Here is a 23,095-nt window from a genome sequence, read left to right on the forward strand (position 1 = left end):
TTCTTGATAGCCTTTCAAACTTCAATAATCATTTATGAGTCACCTCTATTAGTATCTAACATTTGAAAGGATGTATCAATTATCCATGGGACAGATTACTGGAGGGTCAAGCTTACGTGTCTAATGCAGCACATCTTGGCTCCTAAAACTCCCACCCACGTCATCAGCTGCACAGGAGCACACTGCCAAGGCAGTACAGAACAAAACAGAAAACGCATTTAAAGAAATTTCAAAGTAAATTCTTGATTTCTTCAAGAGCATCAGGTTAATCAATGTGTTTGGGGGGGCGCCTGGGTGTCTCAGTCGTTAAGCGTCTGCCTTCGGCTCAGGGCGTGATCCCGGTGTTCTGGGATCGAGCCCCACATCAGGCTCCTCCGCTGGGAGCCTGCTTCTTCCTCTCCCACTCCCCATGCTTGTGTTCTCTCTCTCGCTGTCTCTCTGTCAAATAAGTAAATAAAATCTTTAAAAAAAAAAATCAATGTGTTTGGGAAGCAATTTCTGCATCAACACTTTTTAATGACATACAATTCTATGAGCATTTGAATTTGAACATTTCAGAGGTTTTGTTAACAAATGCACAAAATGTCCAATGCAATAATATATTGTTGTATCAAAGAAAACAGAATGTATCACTTTGTGAGATAACGATATTGTCAAGAGACCGTGAAGGGCTCTCTCATAAAAGTATCTTTGTTTTGTTAACTTGAATTTCTGATAGCTATATGTCAACCTAAGGACTTTCTTTCTTTTCTAGCCATGGAATGTCTTACCCAATTTCAGGCTTAGTGAAGACTTATAAAGCAAAGGATTATAATGTGGATCACCCACTGGTGGTAAAATCATAATAAATTCTTTAATTAAATTTCATGTTCTTTGCTGTTGCCATAAATGTATTTGTTAAATGCATTTGTCAATTCTTCATTGCTGGAGTATAGAGTAAAGTAATTGAATATCTAGAATATGCAGGTTGAAGACCCAACTTTGCCTCACTGGTCACCACATTTTGTTTTTCTTCAGCCTCATGGCCTTTCTGTGGTACTCACCTCTCCAGCGGTATTCACTTTCACAGCACAGATGTCTCCTGAACGGCACCTGGAAACAGCAGAAATACTGGGTATGAACAATTACTCATAAATCCGTGACCCGCATATGTGGAGCATTTTGTAGGGTTGCTTCTGAGGATAAACCACAAAGGATAATAACACCTGTAAAGTTGCTTTGAAATAGTCTAATAATAAAATGTGAGTGACCTGCCTAAAGTCCTATATAGCACTAAAATTCTGTAATTTTGCTTCTAATAGTCTATTAACAATGAAATGGAACCAAATATTGCTTATGTTAAAGTTGTAGTAATGGTATTTCTCTTGTTTTCATCCCCAAGGAACATGAAACTCTTTACATAGTAATAATGTTGCAAATGGCTTTTGCTAAGTTTTGTAGGTAATAAAATGAATCTAATTCAGGAAGTAACAATACATTCCCAATTATAGAAAATCTAAACAACCAGAAACTTTATAAAAAGATCCCAAAGAAGAGTTTGTTTTGCTGCTCTGTAGAATAAATAATGTCTATACCAAGACACCCACAGTGCTTTTTGAATCTCACAAGCAAAAAAAAATTATATTCAGGCTAGCTTTAGTGTTAAGTAAAAATTTTTAGTATTTTTCTAAGATGAGAACTCTTTCAAGTAGACTTTAAGAATTTGATTAACTTTCCAAACATTTTATTCCCCTACTTGCACTTAGGGTAGGAAGGGAAAAGCTAAAAAGAAAACTTCATTACGCTCTTCTAGCTCCAGCCGTTGGAGAGGTTATTTCCGAGAAGGTAGGCATGACCACACACCCCTTCCACATGTCCTGCTTCACCTCCACGTCTCTCTCACGCTGACGTGTGTGTTTTCACAGAGTTCCAGGTGCTGTGCTGGGAATGCTAATGAGAGAAGTCCAGGGTAGAGAAACGGTGCAGGGGCCTGATTGCCCAGTCTGGGCTGCTGGAAATACAGTGCCCACCTTACCAAGGATCTTGTGTCCCTTTTCCCTTTCGGATCGGGGATGTTTTTTAGCCATTTTGGGGACTCAGACAGATGCCTGGTAAATATGCAGTAGTTAAGTAGGAAGAAGCCCAAACAGTAGGCTAGATGTATGGTAAATGGGAAAGTCTCAGAGAACTCAAAGCTAAAATTCCAGGCAACCAACATCACTGAGAAAGCAATTCCTCCAATAGATAAAACTTGGGGTAGAAGAATCCACCAACTCTTCCTCCTTGCCTAGGAAGTTTTGTTTAATGTGATTCCATACTTAGCCATTAAATATTTTAATTCCCTATGTAATCTTAGATTTTCTTAGCTTTATAACAATTTATTCTTTTTCCTACCCTCTCTTTTTTTCTAAAATACTTCACAGGAAAACCCAGAGGCTTTGATGGTGTGTTTTATGGCAGCAATCCCAGGAACATAAAAACCTCATAAACCTTGTATCGTGTCACCTTTCCACCTAATCCATATTTCAGTTGCCACTGTGTAATACAGACTGGTCTTGTCAGGCAAGGTTTACCTTGCATCCAGCCACCCGCCCAACTAGCCCCGTATCTGGTTCCATTTATACCTTTTCCTGGATTACTGAAACAGTTCTTGCTGTCATAGAAGAAAAAGGTTAAAACTAATTGAATAGTGTGCTTCAGTAGGGACATAACTACACATGGGCTTTGACTCAACATGAGGCATTCTGGATAATAACTTACGCCACATCTGTTTGTCACATGCTTCACTTCCTAGCGGTGATGTGTTCAACCAGAACGGACGAGGAGCTGGAGAGCTAAGGGTCTGGGAACTCCCACTGCTACCCTGCCTGAGGGCAGAACCCCTAGCTCTTCCACACTCATGTCTCTACAATCTCATGTATTGATTACTAATCGTGTCCAAATTTCCACCCCTTGGCAACCTTCTTCCCCCTTCACCAACATCATTATTACCTACAGAGTAAATACTATTTTCTGAGGGTCTTTGCATTCTTGGTTCTGTCTGACTGGTTCTATGATATTTATTTAGAGGCACTCGCCCTGCCCTTTGGCAACGGAGCCCAAAATAAGAAGTTTTATAGCAATAGAGAGAAAGTATTTCCTTCCCTGGCCACACATAATCCATTTTTGTCATTTTCCTCCTTTGGCGCAGTCAGTGTTGGAGCTTTTGTACCTCTAAATGTCCTTGCCTCACAAGGTGTTTGCAAGGGGTTGGTCTTCTTTCCTAAGATGTTGGTGTGAGAAAAGACACTGAACACATATACCTCTAGATGTCAGCAAATTCCAAGCCTTGAAAGTTACATAAGCTGTGTTTTCTCCTGCAAATGCTCCTTCCTCCTCATCCAAACACCAGCCTTCTTTTTTGGTCTCCTCCCTGTGCTTCTTTTCTGGCTCAGTTCCTCTTCTTCCCACCACACCAGGGGCGAGCGGCCCATTGGCAATGTGAAAGCCAGGTTAGCCTCAGCCAACGCCTCTGCAAAGGATCTCAGGGTTCTGCAAGCTGGCCTGGCCCATCTGTGTCCTGCAGGGTTGATTGCTGGGCTGGCCTCCATGTGGAGGCACAGCAGCGCCCTTGTCCTTGGTGGGAGGGAGGCCGCAGTAGGTTATACAGTCAGCTATCTTGTGACTGAATGACACCCTCTCTCTCTACAGTCAGCACTTTGTGTCTTCTAGGAGCTCACACCCGCACTGCCAGGATCGCAGATGCTGGGCCTATTTTGGCAGACACACTCCGGAAATTCTTATACGATCTGGATGTTGATGATGGCCTAGCTGCCATTGGTTACTCCAAGGCTGATATCCCTGCATTAGTGAAAGGAACGCTGCCCCAGGTAAGAGATGCAGTCATCCTCACTCCCTTCTGAGAACCATGAAGCTGCTGGGAAAACATGGTACACCTGGGGTGTCTTAGGGGAGAGGAAAACCCAGGGGTCCTCCAGCAGCTTTCAGGTCTCCTCCACACCAGACAACAGCTCTTCTCTTCCCCTGTGGGAAGAGGCCAGGCTCCCTCACCTTTTCTTCCATAAAACTGTGGCTTTTTTGGAGCTTTTATGATACAACTGAAAGGGTCTTTTATAAAAACTCAAGGTAAAAACTACCACATTTGTCTTGAGGTATGGCAAAATTTCCCTTTTTACCATTTCTGCTCTTTTAAGAGCCCTCCATAAAACTACCCGAAGCTGTTCCAAAAGGACCACTATATTATTTTATATTACAAGGGTTATAAATTCCTACTATTTTGTGAAAAATAGGCATGGCCTTTAAATCTATACTATTATAAAATCACTTTTTAACGTATCTGGGAGAGTATTTTATACAGTTACATATATATACATATCTGTGTCACTTTGGGTCTTATTTACTTAAATGTCACTAAAGAATTTAAACTGAGCTGCCAACCGTTATTGGGTAGAATCATAATAGATGTAGAGTTTCCCCTCCAAGTTTCTTATGAAGAGAATTTACCTTCCCATTGCACCTTACATTTTGGATCAGATACCCTTGTGCTATAGCATCAGGTCCTAATAGGCTAAGACCCCCGTTCACTGCAACTCACCGTAAAATAGAGCCAGAGCCACGAGCTCTCAGGTTTTGGACCACATCACACTAGTCCTCCTGTCTAAAACAGGAAAGATGTGGATCACTTAAACACTGTAAGCACATGAGGGAAAGGCACTTCTACCCAAAGTTAAGGCAAGCATGGATCTATCACGGACTCTGAAATAGAGTTAACAACTAGAATACCCCCCGCCCCCCGCACAGATTCCCGCTAACCATAAGCAGCAGTGCTTTTCCCTCACCCTACTCTGGTTAAACAAAGGCCTCACACTAGCTTCTTCCCCACTTGGCAACTGCTTAGAATGTTGAAGACCTCACCACTCACATGAGATAATACTTGTAGGGATTGGGTTAACAGACTCACGTGTCCTCAGGAGGTAGGTAGGTAATAGCAATGAACAAAGTAATTTAAAGTAGCAGGGAGTGGTGGGGACTTTGGTGTACTGGAAAGCTCATAATCCATCTCATTGGGTGAGTGTCTTTGTAGCTACAATATTATACCCAAGCAGAAATTCAGGTCCCAGCATTGAGCTTCCAATTTCCAACAAAAATCCAATTGGTAGAGCTTCCAATTTCCAACAAAAAATCAACAATCTGGATGTTTGTATTGTATTCCAGTTACCCACTGAACAAACCAAACATGGCCCATGGGCCGGCATTTTCCCTGAGTTAGACTCAGATCCAGTAGACTCAGTTGCATCTAAAAATATCAATGAATGAAAAAAAAGAAACATCTCAAAGTGTAGTTGAGCTCCTAGGCTCTCACCAACCCTTAGTTCTAACCAACAAGTCTGAAGGACTAAATAGCCAAAAAATATGACCAACACAGTTATTTTATCCAAACCTACTAGACCATAAATTCCATGAGTACAAGGACATGTTTTGCTCACCCATCCTCGACTGCACCCAGCACAGGCTAGTAAACGTGTTAAATGAACACATACCCGCAGCCCTCTCTCTTCCAAAGTCTTCTGCACAGATGAGCATATTGGCTGAATGGCGGTAACTTTTTCAGAGGTTTCCTTACACTGAATAGGACTCACCTAATGACAAGAAGCCATGAAAGCCAAGTGGTCACCACGGTTTTGACATGGCCACTGCCTCTGATAGCATGGTTCCAGAGATAGAGTCCGTTTTGCAAGAGGGGTTCTGAAAAGTTCTGCTTGCTCAGGAATGTGTGTTTGTCAATCTGCAGGGATGGTATCCATGATTTTCAGATAAAACTGGCCATTTAATTGCTAGTGGCAACGCATCTTCCAGCCATCAGCACACGTTGGCAAGTGTTTACTGTTTAAATTCTACTGTGCTCAGTCTTTTACTTTCAGAAACTGTTCCAGATAGCAACAGATCCAGACTAACATTTGAGACCATCCACTAAAATGGCACATTTATTAGGTATCATATTCAATGCCTCAGTGCACGTATCATATGGGGGAAATCACAGATAGCAAACCCTTAATTAGACAAAACTAATTTCTTAGTTTCACAAAAGATGCAAGGTAAATTGGGTCTTTTGAATACAAGTCATGTCCATAAAGGAGTAGGTGAGGATCTCCGCAAGCTGTATTCAAAAGGCAGCCCCAACGTGAATGCTGCTTTTAAAATCATGTGTCTGTGATTGGGAGAGGCATAGTTAATTTTAATAAACTAGCACTGGTTCCATTTTGGAGTCCAGGTAATTGAGTCAATGTGCTCTATATATGGAGAGGGCAGGGGAGATTGACAGGACTTTCGGAGGAATTGTAGCAATAAAGCTGTCTGTTCTGCAGATGAAGAAAAACTGTGGGGTTTTTTGTTTGGTATTTTTGGCAGCAGTGAACATTTTACAGGACTGCTATGGCAACTTCAGAATTTTACACATGCAGCAGGCTAATCTTCACTTATTAGTATCTACAGGATTTAAGGTAGTGAGAGGGACAGACTGGTTGCTGCAAAGAATACTGCCAGAAAGGTTATGTACGTAGTCGACATTTGATAAAGCTTCTTTTATGTTCAGCAAGGAGGGATCAGTTTTCTCTGGAAGGAACAACCAGGCCAGTATTCTTGACCAAACACCACATCCCATACTGATGGCAGCAAACAGCAGCCCTGTGTACGGAGGCTTCCAACTGCCATAGCAAGGCTGCAAGGGGAGCAGGCAAGAATAAATTAATCTTCCAAGTGGGGGTTTCTGAAACCTCTGGAAAAAAACATTTACATTTCAAATCAAAACATTTCATTTCTGAGGAGAGCCGTCTACCAAAATGAGCACTTCCACTCCCTGGCAGAGAGGCCAGCTGAAATGTTGTTATTTTATGAATGTGCTAAAAGTGGAAGTCAGGATTTATTTCAGTGCCCACGTTAATCAGTTGTCCTTCGGTCTTACACGTCTATAAATAATAGCACATTGCCGAACACATCTTAATTCGGAGAGTTTAGCTTTTATATGGCATAAATGATAGGAGTGGGGACAGATCACAAACTTTACATCCCTGTCCTCACTTAACCTGTCCCAGGGTATTAGACATGTGAAAGAGAAACTCAGATCAGCTTGGCCTCAAGTACTTTGGAGACTCCTGAACTACTTCACCAAAGATGAACAGGATCGTTTTAAGGGCCTCTGAGCTCATCAGAGAAGATTCTCTCCTGTTATAAACAGAATGGTGTGGCAGGAATTGTCAGCCATAGCAAATGCTGAACTTCAGTTCTTGACCCTGCCACCAACATAGACATACGCCACCATGAACAAGTCTCTGCCTTGCTTTGGATTTTCAAATTTCTTTGGAGTCTTTGAAGATCTGCTGCAGTGTAAAATTTTACTTTGGTTTTACCCATACTTATCAGCATGTCCCCCCATCCTTCTCCATTCTGTCCATCCATCCTTCCTAATTATTTTTTAATCATGGTAAAATATACTTAACATAAAATTTACTATTTTAACCACTTACTTTTAAGTGTACAATTCCATGCCATTGAGTACATTTAGTGTTGTGCAACCATCACTACTATCCATTTCCAGAACTTTGAAATCATTTCAAATAGAAGCTCTGCTCTATTGCTTAATGGTGAAACAGTAACTCCCCTTTCCCAGCCCAATAACCTCTGTTCTATTTTGTCTCTATGAATTTGCCTATTGCAGGTACCTCATATAAGAGGAATCATACAACACTTGTCCTTTTGTGTCTGCACAGTGTCTTCACTTAGCATAAATCTTTAATGTGTCCGAATTTCATTCCTTATTATGGCTGAGTAATGTTCCAGTGCATGGATATACCACCTGTTGCTTATCCATTCATCTGCAGATGGACACTGGGTTTGTTTCCACCTTCTGGCTATTGTAAATAGTGCTACTATGAACACTGGTATACAAATATGTTTTAGTCCCTGCTTTCAGTTCAATTGGTTATATACCTAGGAATAAAATTGCAGGATCATAGGGTAATTCTCTGTTTAACTTGTTGAGGAACTGCCAAACTGTTTTCCATAGAGGCTGCATCAGTTTACATCCCACCAACAATGCATGAGGGTTCCAGTTTCTCCACATCTTCACCAAGATTTCTTATTTTCCATTTTTTGGATAGCTATCCTGATGGATGAGAAGTGAGAACTCATTGTGGTTTTGAATTGCATTTTGCTGATGACTAAAGATGTTGAGCATCTTTTCATGTGTTTAGTGGCTATTTATATATCTTCATTAAAGAAATATCTATTCAAATCTTTTGCCTATTTTTGAGTTGGTTTGTCTGGGGTTTTCTGCTGTTGAGTTGTAGTAATTATTTATATATTCTAGTTATTAACCCCGTATCAGATCTATAATTTGCAAATACTTTCCACATTCTATCTGAGTTGTCTTTTCAACTCTCTTGAGAGTGTCCTTTGATACATAAGTTTTACATTTTGATGTAGTCCTATTTTTTTATTGCCTGTGTTTTTGGTGTCATATCCAAGAAATTACTGCCACATCTAACATCGTGAAATTTTCCGGTTTTCTTCTAAGAGTTTTGGTTTTAGCTCTTAGATTTAAGTCTACATTTAGGCCTGTTTTGAGTTAATTTTTTAATACCTCCTTCCTATCTTCATTCTTCCTTTTACCTTACAAATACTTGCTGAGGTCCTACTATATACCATGCATTGAATGGGATACAAGGAAGAGGAAAATAAAGTCTCTTCACTCCCTCATGGAGCTTACATTCTAGAGAAGACAGACAATGTGCATCTAATCAAATATATAAAGAAAATACACATGAAATCATTTCAGATAATGATTAGTGGTATGAAGGGAAACATGGGTAATAAGACAGTGATTAAACGCGGGACAGTATGGCAGGAACTCCAGCAAAGGTGGTCACAGAGGTTTCTGACTAGAGGTGAAGGTAGCCCTGTTAAGAGCTGGGAGAAGACATCTGGGAGTAGCGCTCTGGGCAGAGGGGAAAGGCCTGAGACAGGAGGAAGAGGAGCATTTTCGTGGGACTGAGAGGGGATGGTGGGACTAAGTGAGAAGAACTGATGGGAGACGAGTCAGAGCTGAGGTGAGCAGCAGGGCCAGAACAGAGTGGCATTAGAGGCCATGGTCTTGTCATTGCAATGGAAAGTCATCAGAGAGCATTCAGCAAGTAATGATATGAACAAATTTACACTGGCGGGGAAAAAAGTTATCACTCTGGCTGCTGTGTGGAGAATGGCCTCTAGGGGGAGAGAGTAGAGCAAAAGTGGAAACAGACTTTTGGAGGGGGGAGTCAGGATGACTTAGACTTGGGTTGGCGTGGAACAGAAGCTGATAAGTGGTCAGATTGAGGTTTACTTTGGAGGTAGATCTGACAAATTTGCTGGTGGATTAAACTAGCAGAGAAGGGAAAAAGGAATCAAGAGGACTCCTAGGCTTTTCCCTGAGTGACTGGGTGTCACTGCTGAGATGAGAAAAATGGGAGGCAGGTAGAGTCATAGTTCTGTCTTACATATGTGAATTTTGAGATGCCCGCCACCACCATTTTCGTTAATTCAACAAATAACTGTCGGACACCTATGTACTGTGTGTCGAGCACTGGGCATGAAGAGTGGGTACAGCCTTGCCCTCGTGGAGATGCCTCATATACCAGGTATGCTCCCACACAATTACTTATCATAAGAAAACAAACCAAGAGACCCATGAGAATGGAACCAAAACACTGGCATATATCTTAATTTCATTTAGGCCCAGAAATCTGGACACAAGGTAGTCATTACAGTACCTTTTAATCTCCTGTCCCATTGGGACTAAGGAGACACTGATGGGGGTATAAATAGCAATAGGGTGTGCCTCTTTGCTGACTCCACTCAATAACACTGGGGAAATTGAGCAAGTCACTGAATTCATTTAGGAAGGTAGAAATAAAACCTTAGGTAATATTAAAAAGGAGTCACTTGTTGTCTGTAGCCTGAAAGTTGATGTCCTAATGAAGTCTTTTTGAATATACCTTAAGTCCAAGTTATGAAATACACGGTCTTTGAAGTGAAGGACAACCCGGTTCTATTTTCCTTGGCAGCTCCTGCTATGCCTGGGACCGTGCTCTCTGCGCAGAGAGCCTACCTGGCCAAGGCTGCATTCAATGTAGTTTGGCCATTACAGGAGGTGTTTTACCCAAGGTTCATCGGTTCTGTACTTGGGGCAGAAGGCTGTTGCCGGAACATAAGGCAAAGGCAATGGCTTTTGAAAGCTTTGTGGGAAAGAGGCGTCACCTGATGAACTTCTGAGTTAGGGATCAGCTAGTATGAAGCAAACAAGAAATAGGATTTTTAAAGACAGGACTACTATCAAGTCATTGTTTCTTATGGCCAAGTTAACTCACGTAACCTAGTAGCTTTTAGAAACTATCTTTTCAAAGCCCTGGGTAAATTCTTCTGTTTCCTGTTTCAGGAAAGGGTCACCAAGCTTGCACCACGCCCTCAGTCAGAAGAGGATCTGTCTGCTCTGTTTGAAGCTTCAATGAAACTGTATTAATCTTCATTCTCATTGAAAGAATTACCACTGGCCATCACAGTCCTGACAACAGAAGCCGAACTAGCCAGAACTTCGTCTTTTCATCTCCATGTGTAACACAACTGATACCAGTCTGAATGTGATATAAACTTATCCTGCAGAAGATTCCCTGATGCTCAAAATCAAGCTATTTCCATAAACTGGTGGAAAAATGCCCACTATGTTGGAACTTGGGCTAGATTTTAGGCATCCGTGTTCCTGTCCCAAGCCCCACAGATTGCCACCGCTCTATTTATCAAATGGGCAAAAATTCAGTATCTATCAAAAACTTAAATGCACATACCCAATCCCCAGTAATCCCTAGTCTACAAATTTATCCTATAGAAATATTAGCACAAGTGTGTTAAGAAATATGGCAAGGATGTTTCTGGCAGCACTTATCCTGATAAAATATCTGAAAGAACCTAAATATTTGTTAATAGTATAAAGATAAATAAATCATAGTATATTAAATAATGGAATGCTATCATGCTATCAATAAGAATGAGATAAATCTATTGGAAATATGCCCGCGATGTGCTGCTAAATGGAAAAAAAGCAGAACAAATATTTATTTGCATGGTCTGATTTTTACTTTTGAAATTATATCTGAATATAGGTCTGTAGAGAGAGAAAAGAAGGATACACATCAAAATATTAAAAGTTATCAATGGAGAAATGGAATCTGGAGTATAGAGAATTAAGAGAAAATATTCACTTTATATTTTATACTTCCTATTTTTATTTCATAAACATCTGTGTTGTTTTGGATTTGTTACAACAAGAACATATTTTCTGATTTTAAAAGGACCAAAAAAATAAAGGGGCCAGAGAACAGAGACAAATACCACTTTATTGTTTTAGGTCAGATTCATCTTAATTTATAAAAATACTAGTAACTAATATTCAAAGTTTAAGACAGACCCAAAGAGGTAAAATATTAGAGACCGATCCTCAGGTACATAAATTGTTTTTTTGAGAAAAACACTAACATCCTATATGGTAACTCCCTCTTTGGAAAGATGTGCTCAGTGTTCAGAATAAATTAATTCAAAAGCCAGCAGGGTTGTAGTTTATAGACTTCAGACTTGCAAGCAGAATCTAAGCAGTATGATAGTCTGCCTCTCTGTTATCCCCAGCCTGCAGAAACTTCTACAGCTCATTTCTCCTCATAAAGGTTACCACACTGGTGGTTTTTGCCTGCTCAAGCTTTGGCAGTCTGGATCTCAGTGTACTTATGGATTTATTCATTTTTTAAAATTGAATTAAACTTTTAATCAAATACGTAATGTATATATAATTACATCAGGATTTTAAAAAAACGGAAGAGAAGTGCCTTACTTGCCTTCAACCTGGCCAGACCCACTTTATCTGTATAGAGGTCTTTAGTTCCTTGAGATCTTTTAAATAACATTGAAATAATGTTTATAGAGCTTTCTCTAACTATAAACATAAAATATGGTCAGTACCAAAAACTGGTAATACAAAGATAAACACAAAAGGAAATATTTGTTCATACTGCACCATCCAGAAGAGAGCCACTGTTAAAATTTTGGTTTATGTTTTTTATTATATGCGTGAATATATTTTTGACTTAGAAATGATATCATTAGGGTATAGTTTTAATTCCTACAGAACATTCAAATTATTTATACTAAGTGCCCAAAAGGCAAGCATAGGACAACACTAACAGAATTTCAGTTGTACCTTGCAGACCACATCTAGCTAAAATTTCCTCCGGCATTTCAAGAGTCTCATGGATTCTGAAGACAGAAGCTGTGAGATGGAGAGTACAGCGAAACTCTCTGCCAATCTGAGATCCTTCAAGAAACTTTACTAAAAGTTGTTAATGTCTCAAAATACATTTGGCACAGCAAAAACATATATATGTCTCCCCTCAACCCACCCTCCCAAAAAAGTCCAGGTAAGTTCTAGAACTCTTATATTCTACGAGGTGATATACCATCATTAGATTAAGGGTCAAGGGCCATGGGCTCCACTCCAATCCCTTGGTCTGTCTTGGGTTTTACTTTATTCGACCAAGGCCTCTTCCAGCTTGAAAATGCTGTGCCTAGATTTTATGTATTCCATAGTCCTTAATGTGTGATTTTGAGTTTGGGAGATTTAATGTAAAATAATTTGAGACATAAAAATTCATTCTCGATCTCTCTTAAATGTTCTCTGCCTTTACTACCAGTAGCCAGATGTCTAAATGTGACTCACCAGGAGGAGTGTTTGGTATTCATACCGATGATGACTCTGTACAGGAAGGATTTAAAGGTCAAGCATGAAGAAACAGATTTAGGAAGGCTTCATGTTTTTTATCTTAATACCCATCATGTTGGTCCTTACAACTTGAGAATATGGAAAAGATGTGTTTCTTGACTTACCAGCTATTAAAAGAGTGTGAGATAAGAAATTCAGCCCCTTTCTGTAAACCAAACACTGACATTTCTGAGACAACAAGCACATTTTTCTAAGTCAAATCCTATTTTTTATTGATTACCTTTAAAAGTCCAAAAAGTTCTCAGGGGTTACAGCTCATTTATATGGATAACTTTTCTTGCAAAGGCAAGAAAAATTAAAAGAATAGTATTCAAAAGTTTGTAGAATATCACTTTCACAAAACTATCATATTTGGTGGAATTTTCACTTTAAATACATGTGCATCCTAACTTGTTTAATGATACAGAACACTAATTTGTTTCAAGTACATCATGTTTATGATTTTTGTCAAGTGCCACAATAAACAGCCTACTCGTTTTGCACTCCTTTCCCTTCCCCATGCACCAGGAGGGCTGTGCTGGGCTTGGCATTTTTGCACAGCTGTGGACACAGCTGGGGGGTGTTCTCCAGTGGTCAGTGAAGTAAGTCTGCTCTTGTAAAATACAAGTACAGTATCAAAATAGAGAGCAAAACTTGCTTTCCTGGCCTTTTAACCCTGAGAAAGATTAATGGTTGTTTGGATTAGAAACTGTACCCTAATGAGGGACGGTTGCCTCCAGGGAGTGTGTCTGAGAAAGGGGACTGTTCACCTCCAGGTCAACATTGCACATGCTGCCTTGTCTCTGATGACCAGCAACCCCAAGCCGAGACAGCTGCCCAGGCCTTCCATCAAACGCCTGACCCTCCGGGAGCTGTGGTGGAGGTGGGCCCACAACCCCGCCATCGTCATCACCATCACAATGGTCTGCCCGAGGTAGTCTCCAGGGATAAGCTGCACTTTGAATGGGCAGAAATTGCTTCTTGAAGCCCTAGGTTGAATTACTGGCAGCTGGGGGTGGGAGGGTCTAGTTTCTGTTACTATTATTCCACTGTCTTTCCAATCACCCCAACAACTCTCGGAATAAATGTATACCACCGCCCGCCCCCCAACTGCAATAACTGTTTGCGATTTTGTCCCATGTGAAATCCCTCATGAAGCTCCATGCAGAACAGCCAACTTTAAAGTAACCCTACTTCACTCTTTCTGGCTTCAAGTATTGCCTTTTTAATTTGGGTATTTTTAATTGGTTTTCCAATTTATAAAATTGGAAACTAATTAAAATAATCATGAGCGAAAAGGAGAAAATAACCACCATCATGCCATTACCCAAACACAGCTGCTATCATTTGATATACTTCCTCTCTCCATCTTTTTCATTTGGGTGGTGTAATTTCCAGCTCATTTCCCTTAAGGCATGACATTTTAAGTATTTTCTACGTTGCCACATAATCTTCATAATCATTCTTTTTAAAGGTACACAATGTTTTGTTGAATAGAAATTTAAACATTTATCCTTATTATAGGGCATCAAGATTGCTTCCAAATTTTGACCCCTACCAATGACATAGCAATGAATAATGTGTATGTGGCTTTCCTCCCCATATTCTAAATTAACTTCTTAGGTTAATCCCCGAATTGAATTTTTATATCAGAATATGGACATTTTTATGACTTTTGATTCATACTGTCAAACTGCTTATACTCCACTATTGTCTTAACTTTGTGTCCCCTCTCCTTCAATCTTCTTTTCAAAATAAATAGTAGTGTAAGTCAGCAAGAAATGAAACAGAGCTCACATGGATGACCAGGGCTAGGCTATTTGTGCAGGCCTGCAAGAGTCACCTGTGTTTTCTTCTTTTATATCAGTATATCTGATATACACTTCACATGGACAGAAACAGATTAAAATTTTCAAATAAAATTATGAAACTTCAGTGTTACTTAAGTTAAACTGTAGATCACCAAGACTACGTTTGTCACATTTTTTTCCTTCTAGAACCTTCCATGGGACCCTAAACCTATGGGCTTGTGTTATTCATGGTCCCCCATTTTCCTGGCCAAAAAAAAAAGACCCAGAGGGACACATAAATATCCTTTTCTATAAGGCGATTCTAGAACCATCCTGGTCTGTAAGTGCAAGGATTGCTGCACTGGGAGGAGGTAACCAACAACCTTCTCCAGCAAGATCCCTCCCCAGGGTCTAAGTTGCCCCTTTAATCAAAAACCTCTCAAATCTTAATTATGCACATTGGTCCTATGTGGCTTTGGCAACATTTGCTGGAGACCAATATGAACCAAGCACTGCATAGGAGAGAAGTGTTTGTAAGGCAACATACAAATGGAAAGATGTCCAAAGAGTACCACCAGGCTGGAGTGGCCACCTGAGTAAGGACAGGCTAATTTTTGTTCATTTCTCACATCTCCTTTAACCATTATATACTCTGTACACAGCTCAGTACCTTAACAAAATATTTTCCCAAAGGAAGAAGGAGACCATGGATTTGGGGAGAGGAGGATTGGGGTTCTGCAGGTAGAGGTGATCTGAAGGGGCTAGAGAATGATTATAGGAATATGACATTTAGTAGTATTTTTTTTTTGGAATAGTTAACCAAACTATTGTCACTTTACAAATATAAATATCAACTCTTATGAAATGTGGAGGCCAATTTATTAGGGCATCTACCACAGCTGGCAACAATAATAAACTAAAGACAATAACAGTTTATTTACTGAGCCATTTACTGGGCCCTCAACCTGTGCCAGGCCCTTTATCAAGGGTTTGCCCACTGTGAGAGAGGCATTCCTATGTCTTTACACAAATGAGGAAACTAAGTTTAAAAAAAAAAAAACTGCCAACTTCACACAGCTAGTAAGGGTGGGACTAGCACTCAGTTCCAAGGTCATCCTAACCTTGCATTCCCAGCCACCAAGTTCACTGCCTTTCAAGCGCCTTCTGTTGTCTGAGAGCTTCTTGAATTGCATTTAAACACTGTATACACTTGTGTACAACACAATACCTTGAACACAGTAGGGGCCCCATAAGTATTTGTGGAATAGAGAATTCTACTTCATTAAAAGGGAAAAAGGAGAAGAGAAAAAGAAGGTCCTGTGAGCCCTTGACATGGCAGAGAGAAGTTGAGCTGGCCATGCTGGTGGCCACACAGAAGGGTATTAGAGGTCACAGAGCTACCTTGGGGGTGAATCCCAGCCGTGTTTCTTACTGAGCAACCTACGGTAAACACTTAGATTTTCTGAGCACAAACTTTACCTCATAGGGTTGTTATAAACATCAATAGGAAGTAATGTATGTGAAATGTCTAGAACAGTGGCTGGCCCACAGTCCTTGCTCAGTAAATGTTACTTCTCTTCCCTTTCCTGAATGCTAAGCTTGCAGGAAGACTTTCATCCCAGCAGCTGACTAGAAGATCACTACAGTGACGTCAGTTGTATACTAAGGGCTTCCAAACTTCCCTCAGAACAAGAAGTACCTGGGACGCTAGTTAAAGATATAGATCAGTCCTTTCCTCCTACCCCCAAGAAATTCAACTCCTGTCAACCGGGGTTGGAACCCAGGCGACTGCTGTTACGTCAATTTGCTTTAGGAAAGTTAAACAGCACTTGGGCCTGTTTGGCGGCCTCTTGGCATAGATGGTGACAGAAACCAAGCAGTGGTCTCAACCTTCAACGTGCATCAGAAGCTTCTGGAGGGCTTAGTAAAACATGGGTTGCTGGGCCTGGTCCCCAGAGTTTCTGATTCAATAGGTCCAGGCGGGGAGTGAGAATCTGCACTTCTAACTGGCTCCAAGGTGCTGCTGCTGCTCCAGGAATCACACTTTGAAAGGACTGCAATTTTCTCACATTTCAACCTTAGCTGGCTCAGATTTCAGCTGGAACTAGTTCTACACAGTGTGTGGCAAGACGGTGAGCCCCTGAGGAGGGTCAGGACACGAAACTTACCTCGGGACTTCTCCACCAGCCTGGGAACTGCCGCCGGAGCGCTGCCGCGCCTCTTCCCCACCAAGACTGGCTCGCCCTGCAGCTCCCGCCTCTCGTTTCCACCTCCGTTTCAGGCTGAGACCTTTCAGGATGTGCCCATCGAAGCCTGAGCAAAAAGGAGACACTTGCTTATGACTCTAGCCTTGATGGTATTTGCTTCAACCATGACGAGACTATTAAAAAGTATACCAAGTACCAGAGTACCAAGTTTCATTTCAGTATAATCAGTATAAAGGCTATAAGACCCCCAGCTACTAGGTTACCAAGCCGCTAAAACTGTCTTGTCTAATCTGCTTAGAAAAGAAACTAGGGGTGCCGGGTGGCTTAGTCAATTAAATGTCCAACTCTTGATCTCAGCTCAGGTCTTGATCTCTGGGTCCTGAGTTCAAGCCCTGCATTGGGAGCCTACTTAAAGAAAAGAAAAGAAAAGAAAAACAGAAAAGAAAAGAAAAATACTCCTCGTTATATTCCTATTTTAAAAGCTATGTTGTGAAAAGTTTTCATTTTTATGGGAAAGGGGATGTAGAAAGAGTGAATACATATATGGTAATGCCTGAAATTATTGGTAAAGTAGCTCCTTGGATACAAATCAAACGGTGCTTCAAGGGCAAAAGCGCCAAGATGAAGAAAAGGACAGCTACTTACATCCAGTTAGGAAAAAACCACGCAGGGGTCCTGCCGCTCACTCCCCGGCACCACGGGGCTCCCCGTTCCGGCTCTCCTGTTGACATTCAGCCTTACTTCCCTCCCATATGCCCTTGTTAGCCTTAAAAAATAAAACTGCCAGTTATTCTACCCGCAAAACATGGTTTTACTTCGAAATGGCAAAGAAGCGCCACCAAGGACAAGCACGCTACCTCACAGGCGTGAGCATGCACGCAGACCCGCGGAGACGAGGACGGTTGGGAGGGCTGTTCTGAACAAAAAGCCCATTGGGCTAAACTGGGAGTTTAAAGGATAGTGGCTTTTCATTGGCTGAGTTGTAACTGTCTCTCATTGGCTGGGCTGCTGCTGAGGGAGGAGGAAAACCTCTCCTCCTCCAGCCGGGATAGTAAAGTAGTGTTCACTGAGAGGTCTGAGGCTTCCTGGTGGGTCTGCAACTGACACGGGGTGGGGCCTAAGAGCGCCCCCTGCTGGCCTCCAACTCTATTCTAAATGAACTCTCCTTTGGTTAATTTTCACACCCTTGATAAAGGATTTTGGATGATCTCACCAGAAATGAGCGAGCACAGTCCGGGAGGGCTGGTCCCCTGTCATGCTACTGAAACATCAAAATCTATAGATTTAAAATGTTTGACTGAAAATTGAGTAGAAAAAGATATTCCCTAACTTTGTGGAGGGAGAGAGATGGAGCACGTCCCAAACTTTCATTGATTACCCTCTATGCCCCAGTCTGGCCAATAGGAGGAATATTATCTTTGTTAGCTTGGATTCCCCCACCGTTCTTGGGTGGACTGAATTGTTACCCAGTATGATGGACTGAATTGTTTCCCCAAAATTCATATGTTAAAGCCCTAACTCCTTCTACATGTGACTGTATTTGAAGGTAGGGCCTATAAAAAGGTATTATGTTAAAAGGGGTCCTATGTGTGGACCTTAATCCAGTCTGACTGGTGTCCTTCTAAGAAGAGGAAATTTGGACACAAAAGAAATACAGAGACGCATGCACACAGAAGAAAGACCATGGGAGGACACAGTGAGAAGGTGGGCCAAGGAGAGAGGCCTCAGGAGAAACCAAACCTGTTGCCACCTGAGCTTGGACTCCTAGCCTCCAGAACTGTGAGGAAATAAAATTCTGTTGTTTAAGCTGCCCAGTCTGTGGATTTTGTTATGGTAACCCTAGTAAACTAGGAGTTGCTGGCCAATGACAGTCTTGAAGGATTTACATCAGAAAGGGCTAAGAGCCACTAGCAGAAAAGGAAGTAGTAAATCCAGAGGCAAGAAAGAGAAGAAAAGGCTTGAGACAGCAAGCTGAGTGTAGAGAGAGTCTTAGGGGAGGTGAGCAGAGAGGGAGAGATTAGGGGCAGCCCACAAGCAGGGCACTGGAAAATAAATAAGGAGAGAGTGGTTTGGTTTGGTTCTTAAAGTTTGGCTGTGTGTTATGAATGGAATCCCCTTTGGAGTTTCTTAGGATGGCAATAATGACATAGATTGTTTTAAAATTATTTCTGCAGGTCAGACTTTTGCTGTGATGCTTTTGCAAAATTCAACACCAAACCAAGCCTGATTCAAACTACGGGAAATTAAGATTATAATTTTAAAACAGTATAGCAAGCACAGTGATAAAAAACAAATTGGAAAGGCTTCATGAAGGAGGTGACTCCTGTGTTGAACTGTGAAGGAAAGACGGAGTTAGATGGGAGGTAGGACATTCCAGGGACAATGAACAGCAGGAACGATAACACAGAGTAAAAATGGAGTAAGCAGAGAGTTTTCCACAGTTCAGTATTGCTGGGTATCAGATGCAAGACATGGCAAGTTGAGGCTGGAGAAGTAAACATGGCGCAATCCTGGTGCCTTGTTGGAACTTGGAACGTACCCAGAAAGGTGGTAGAAACCATCAGGGATGAGCTGGGGTGCCAGAGACAGAACTGTATTATAGATCGGTCACTTGGACAAGAAGTTAGATTAAGTCGTTCCTGATAACAATTATAGAATAATAAAAAAGATCATTATAAATAAGCTAATATTTCTTCCTTCTTTCTCAGTATTTTTTGTAACTTTTATTTGGAAATAATTCAAATGCAATTGAAAGAAAGAACGCAGAGAGAGATCCCGTATACCTTCACACCGTTTCCCCCCATGGTAACACCTTGCACAACTGCAGTGTAATATCACAACCAGGAAACTGACACTGATACACTCCTTCTGCCTTATTCAGTTTCACCAATTTTACATGAGCTCATTTGTGTGTGTACTCAGTTCTATCACATTTTGTCACATGGCACAGATTCACATGACCACCACTACAGCTCAAATACAGAACAGTTCTGTCACAAGGATGCCCTGTGCTACCTACCCTCTTAGAGCCATAGCCACTTCTCTCCCTCCCCAGTCCCTGGCAACTACTAATCTATTTCTGTAACTTTGTGCATTTTAAGCATGAAATCTTTTGAGATTGGCTTTTTTTCCACTCAGCATAGTTCTCCGGAGATTCATCCAGGCTATTCTGTGTACCAATAGTTCCTTCTTCTTTATTAGTAAGTTGTATTCCACGGTGTGGATGTACCACAGTTAACCGTTCAGCCACTGAAGGACATTTTGACTGATTCCAGCTTGGGGCTATTACAAATAAACGCTGCTATGAAAAATCGTGTACAGGTTTCTGGATGAACATAAGTTTTCGTTTCTCTGGGTTAAATGTCTAAGAATGCCATATGGTAAGCACTTGTTTAGTTATGTAAGAAACTGCCAAACTGTTTCAGGGGGCTGCACCATTTTACATTCCCACCAGAAACGTGTGAGTTTCTCCACATCCCACGAGCATTCACTGTTACCACTGTTTTATATTTTAGCCATTCTGGGAGGCATGTAGTGAGCTCCCATTGCCGTTTTCATTTGCATTTCTCTAATGGCTAATGATGTTGAACATCTTTTCAAGTGCTGATTTGCCATCTGTAGATCCTCTTTGCTAAAATGTCTGTTCATGTCTTTTGCCTATTTTCTAATTGGATTATTTTTTTTACTGTTGAGTTTTGAAAATTCTTTATATATTCCGGATATAAGTCCTTTGACAAATATGTGGTTTGCAAATGCTTTCTCCAATCCACTGCTTGTCTTTTCATCTTCTTACAGGGAGCTTTTTCACAGAGCAAAAAGTTTTAATTTGATGAGATCCAATGTATCTTTTTTTTTCCTTTTATGCATCATGCTTTTGGTGTGAAGTCTAAGAACTCTGATTAGCCATAGAGGTCTATGATACTACCCTAAATTTTTCCCTAATAGTTTTAGTTTTACATTTAAGTCCATGATCCATTTTGAGTTAATTTTTTTTTTCTTGAGAGATAGAAAGCGTGAGCAGGGTTGGGGGGCAGGGGTAGAGGGAGAGAGAGGATTCTTAAGCAGGCTCCATGCCCAGCATAGAGCCTAATGCAGTTGATCTCATGACCCTGAGATCATGACATGAGCCAAAATCAAGAGTCGGATGTTTAAGTGACTGGGCCATGCAGGTGCCCCTCTACTGATTTAGATCAGCATTTCATTTCATCAGCATTTGTAATTTTTAGGACACAGTTCATAGGCATGTTTTGTTACTTTTATACCTAAGTTTCATTTTCTTTACACCATTTTTAAAAAATTCTGTTTCCACATATTCATTGTTAGTGTACAGAACTGTGATTGATTTTTGCACGTGTATCTTATATCCTGCAACATTGCTGATTCCTTGAGATTTTCTACATAGGCAATTATGTTATCTGTAAATAGGGACAGTTTGATTTCCTCATTTCTAATATGTACACCTTTTATTTGTTTTTTCTTGCTTTATGGCACTGGCTAGAACTTCCAGTACTATGTTGAATAAGAGCAATGAGAACAGATATCCTTGCCTTGTTCCTGATCCTAGGAGAAAAGCATCCAGACTATAACCATAAGGTTAGCTGTAGAGTTTTAGAGGTGCTCCTTATGAGCTAAAAGAATCTGTGTCATCTTCTAAAAATAATATAATAACATAGTAGCTTTTATTTTTCTCTGATGTTTATGCTTAGATAATTTACTGGAGTTATGTTATTTTCATAATTAATAGATAAAGCAATCTTTTCCATTTCCATTATAATCCTGTTAAAGTACCTATGCGGGTATTATAATTTCCAGTCTTCAGATAAACCTTTTAAACTAGAGACTCCAAGAGGTAAACTGTCATGCCTAAACTTCCACGCAAACTCATAGATGTACACTAAGCCCTGGGGAATCAGTTCAATAACATTTACTGTAAAACTAATACTGATAACATGGTTGAACCCTTCAGGGCCAGGCACTATAAGTGCTTCAGGTGTGTTATGTTATTTAATTGCTCAAAACAGCCTAATGAGGTGGATATTGTTATTATCCCCATTTTACAGATGATAATATCAAGCCTCAGAGAGCTGTATAATTGACCATGGTCACACTGCTAGCAAGAGGTAGTGAGTAATTTGAACATAGACACAGATCTCCCTCTTAACAACCACTCAGTGTGAAATCCTGTGTCAGGTTCTGGGAATACAAAGATGGATAGAAGAGAGTCCCCTGCCTCCAAAGAAGCACATAATTCAGCAGGGGAAACAGATCAGTGCATTTGCAGCTTGGTTCCTGAAGAAGCCACAGCCCACAGGTTGGTAAAATATCTCACCAATGTTAGAGTAGCTCAATAATATTTGTTGATTAAATGGCTAAATGGAAGGAAAGAAGGAAAAAGGAAAGAAAGAAAGAAAGAAAGAAAGAAAGAAAGAAAGAAAGAAAGAAAGAAAGAAACCATTATCCTGATTTCTTGGACAAATCTAACATTGCTTGTATGTTATATAGAAGCTTCTAGTAGAAAGTACTTTTTACTTTCCAGAAGTAGAAAGAGTTCCTTAAACCAAATCATCTACCTGCCTCAGCCAGACTGTAACATTGTTTGTATCTTATATAGAAGCTTCTAGTAGAAAGTACTTTTTACTTTCCAGAAGTAGAAAGAGTTCCTTAAACCAAATCATCTACCTGCCTCAGCCAGACTGTAACATTGACTGAAAATTATCAAAAATAAATATCATGGAATATCAGAACAGAAAAAATGGCAGAAGCTGGTCATCCAGAAAAAAAAAAGAGTAAATCCTTCACACACTGCTTAATGGAATAAACAGACTCAGCCACAATGGCTGCCCAGGGAGGGTAGGCTTTCCTGTCTGAGTAACTTTGACCTCAGGGTTCCCCAAACTCCTATCACCTCCTACCACCTCACAAGACCTCCAACACCTCCAACACCAAGCTCACCCTTCCTTCATCATAAAGTCTCTTCCACAGGTAAGGTTTCCCCGCAGGGCAGAGACTCCAGGAGACACTGGGGAAAACACTCTCTTCTCACTACAGTGCCCTTTCTTCCAATACCCTGATTCTCCCTTCTCCTCCTACCCCTCTCTCTATTCTTCCTCTGTGCGATGTTATGACCACTGGGAACTACTCATTCCCAAAGAAGAAAAAGAAATATGAGTTAACATTAACTGAGTGTAGATTATACAAGTTCTATTCTAAGCACTTTATATATTTTTCAATGTTGTCATTTCAACAACCTTATGAGTCGTTATTACACCTTCCTCTTCACCCCA

The 23,095-nt window shown here is 40.7% G+C and overlaps 1 protein-coding gene across 2 annotated transcripts in view; it reads left to right on the forward strand.

The window, feature by feature from the left end:
• ADHFE1 (alcohol dehydrogenase iron containing 1) overlaps positions 1-12,968 on the forward strand; it is a 33,317-nt gene extending 20,349 nt beyond the window's left edge. For both annotated transcript variants that reach the window (XM_008706771.2, XM_040626099.1), the window contains 4 exons: positions 755-833; positions 1,018-1,114; positions 3,691-3,848; positions 10,448-12,968. In XM_008706771.2, coding sequence (XP_008704993.2) covers positions 755-833; positions 1,018-1,114; positions 3,691-3,848; positions 10,448-10,531 — 418 coding nt within the window. In that variant the 3' untranslated portion in view covers positions 10,532-12,968. The remainder of the gene's footprint in view (positions 1-754; positions 834-1,017; positions 1,115-3,690; positions 3,849-10,447) is intronic.
• The last annotated feature ends 10,127 nt before the right edge of the window (positions 12,969-23,095 follow it).

Source organism: Ursus maritimus, unplaced genomic scaffold (genome assembly GCF_017311325.1).
Source record: "Ursus maritimus isolate PB19 unplaced genomic scaffold, ASM1731132v1 scaffold_9, whole genome shotgun sequence".
NCBI lineage: Eukaryota > Metazoa > Chordata > Mammalia > Carnivora > Ursidae > Ursus > Ursus maritimus.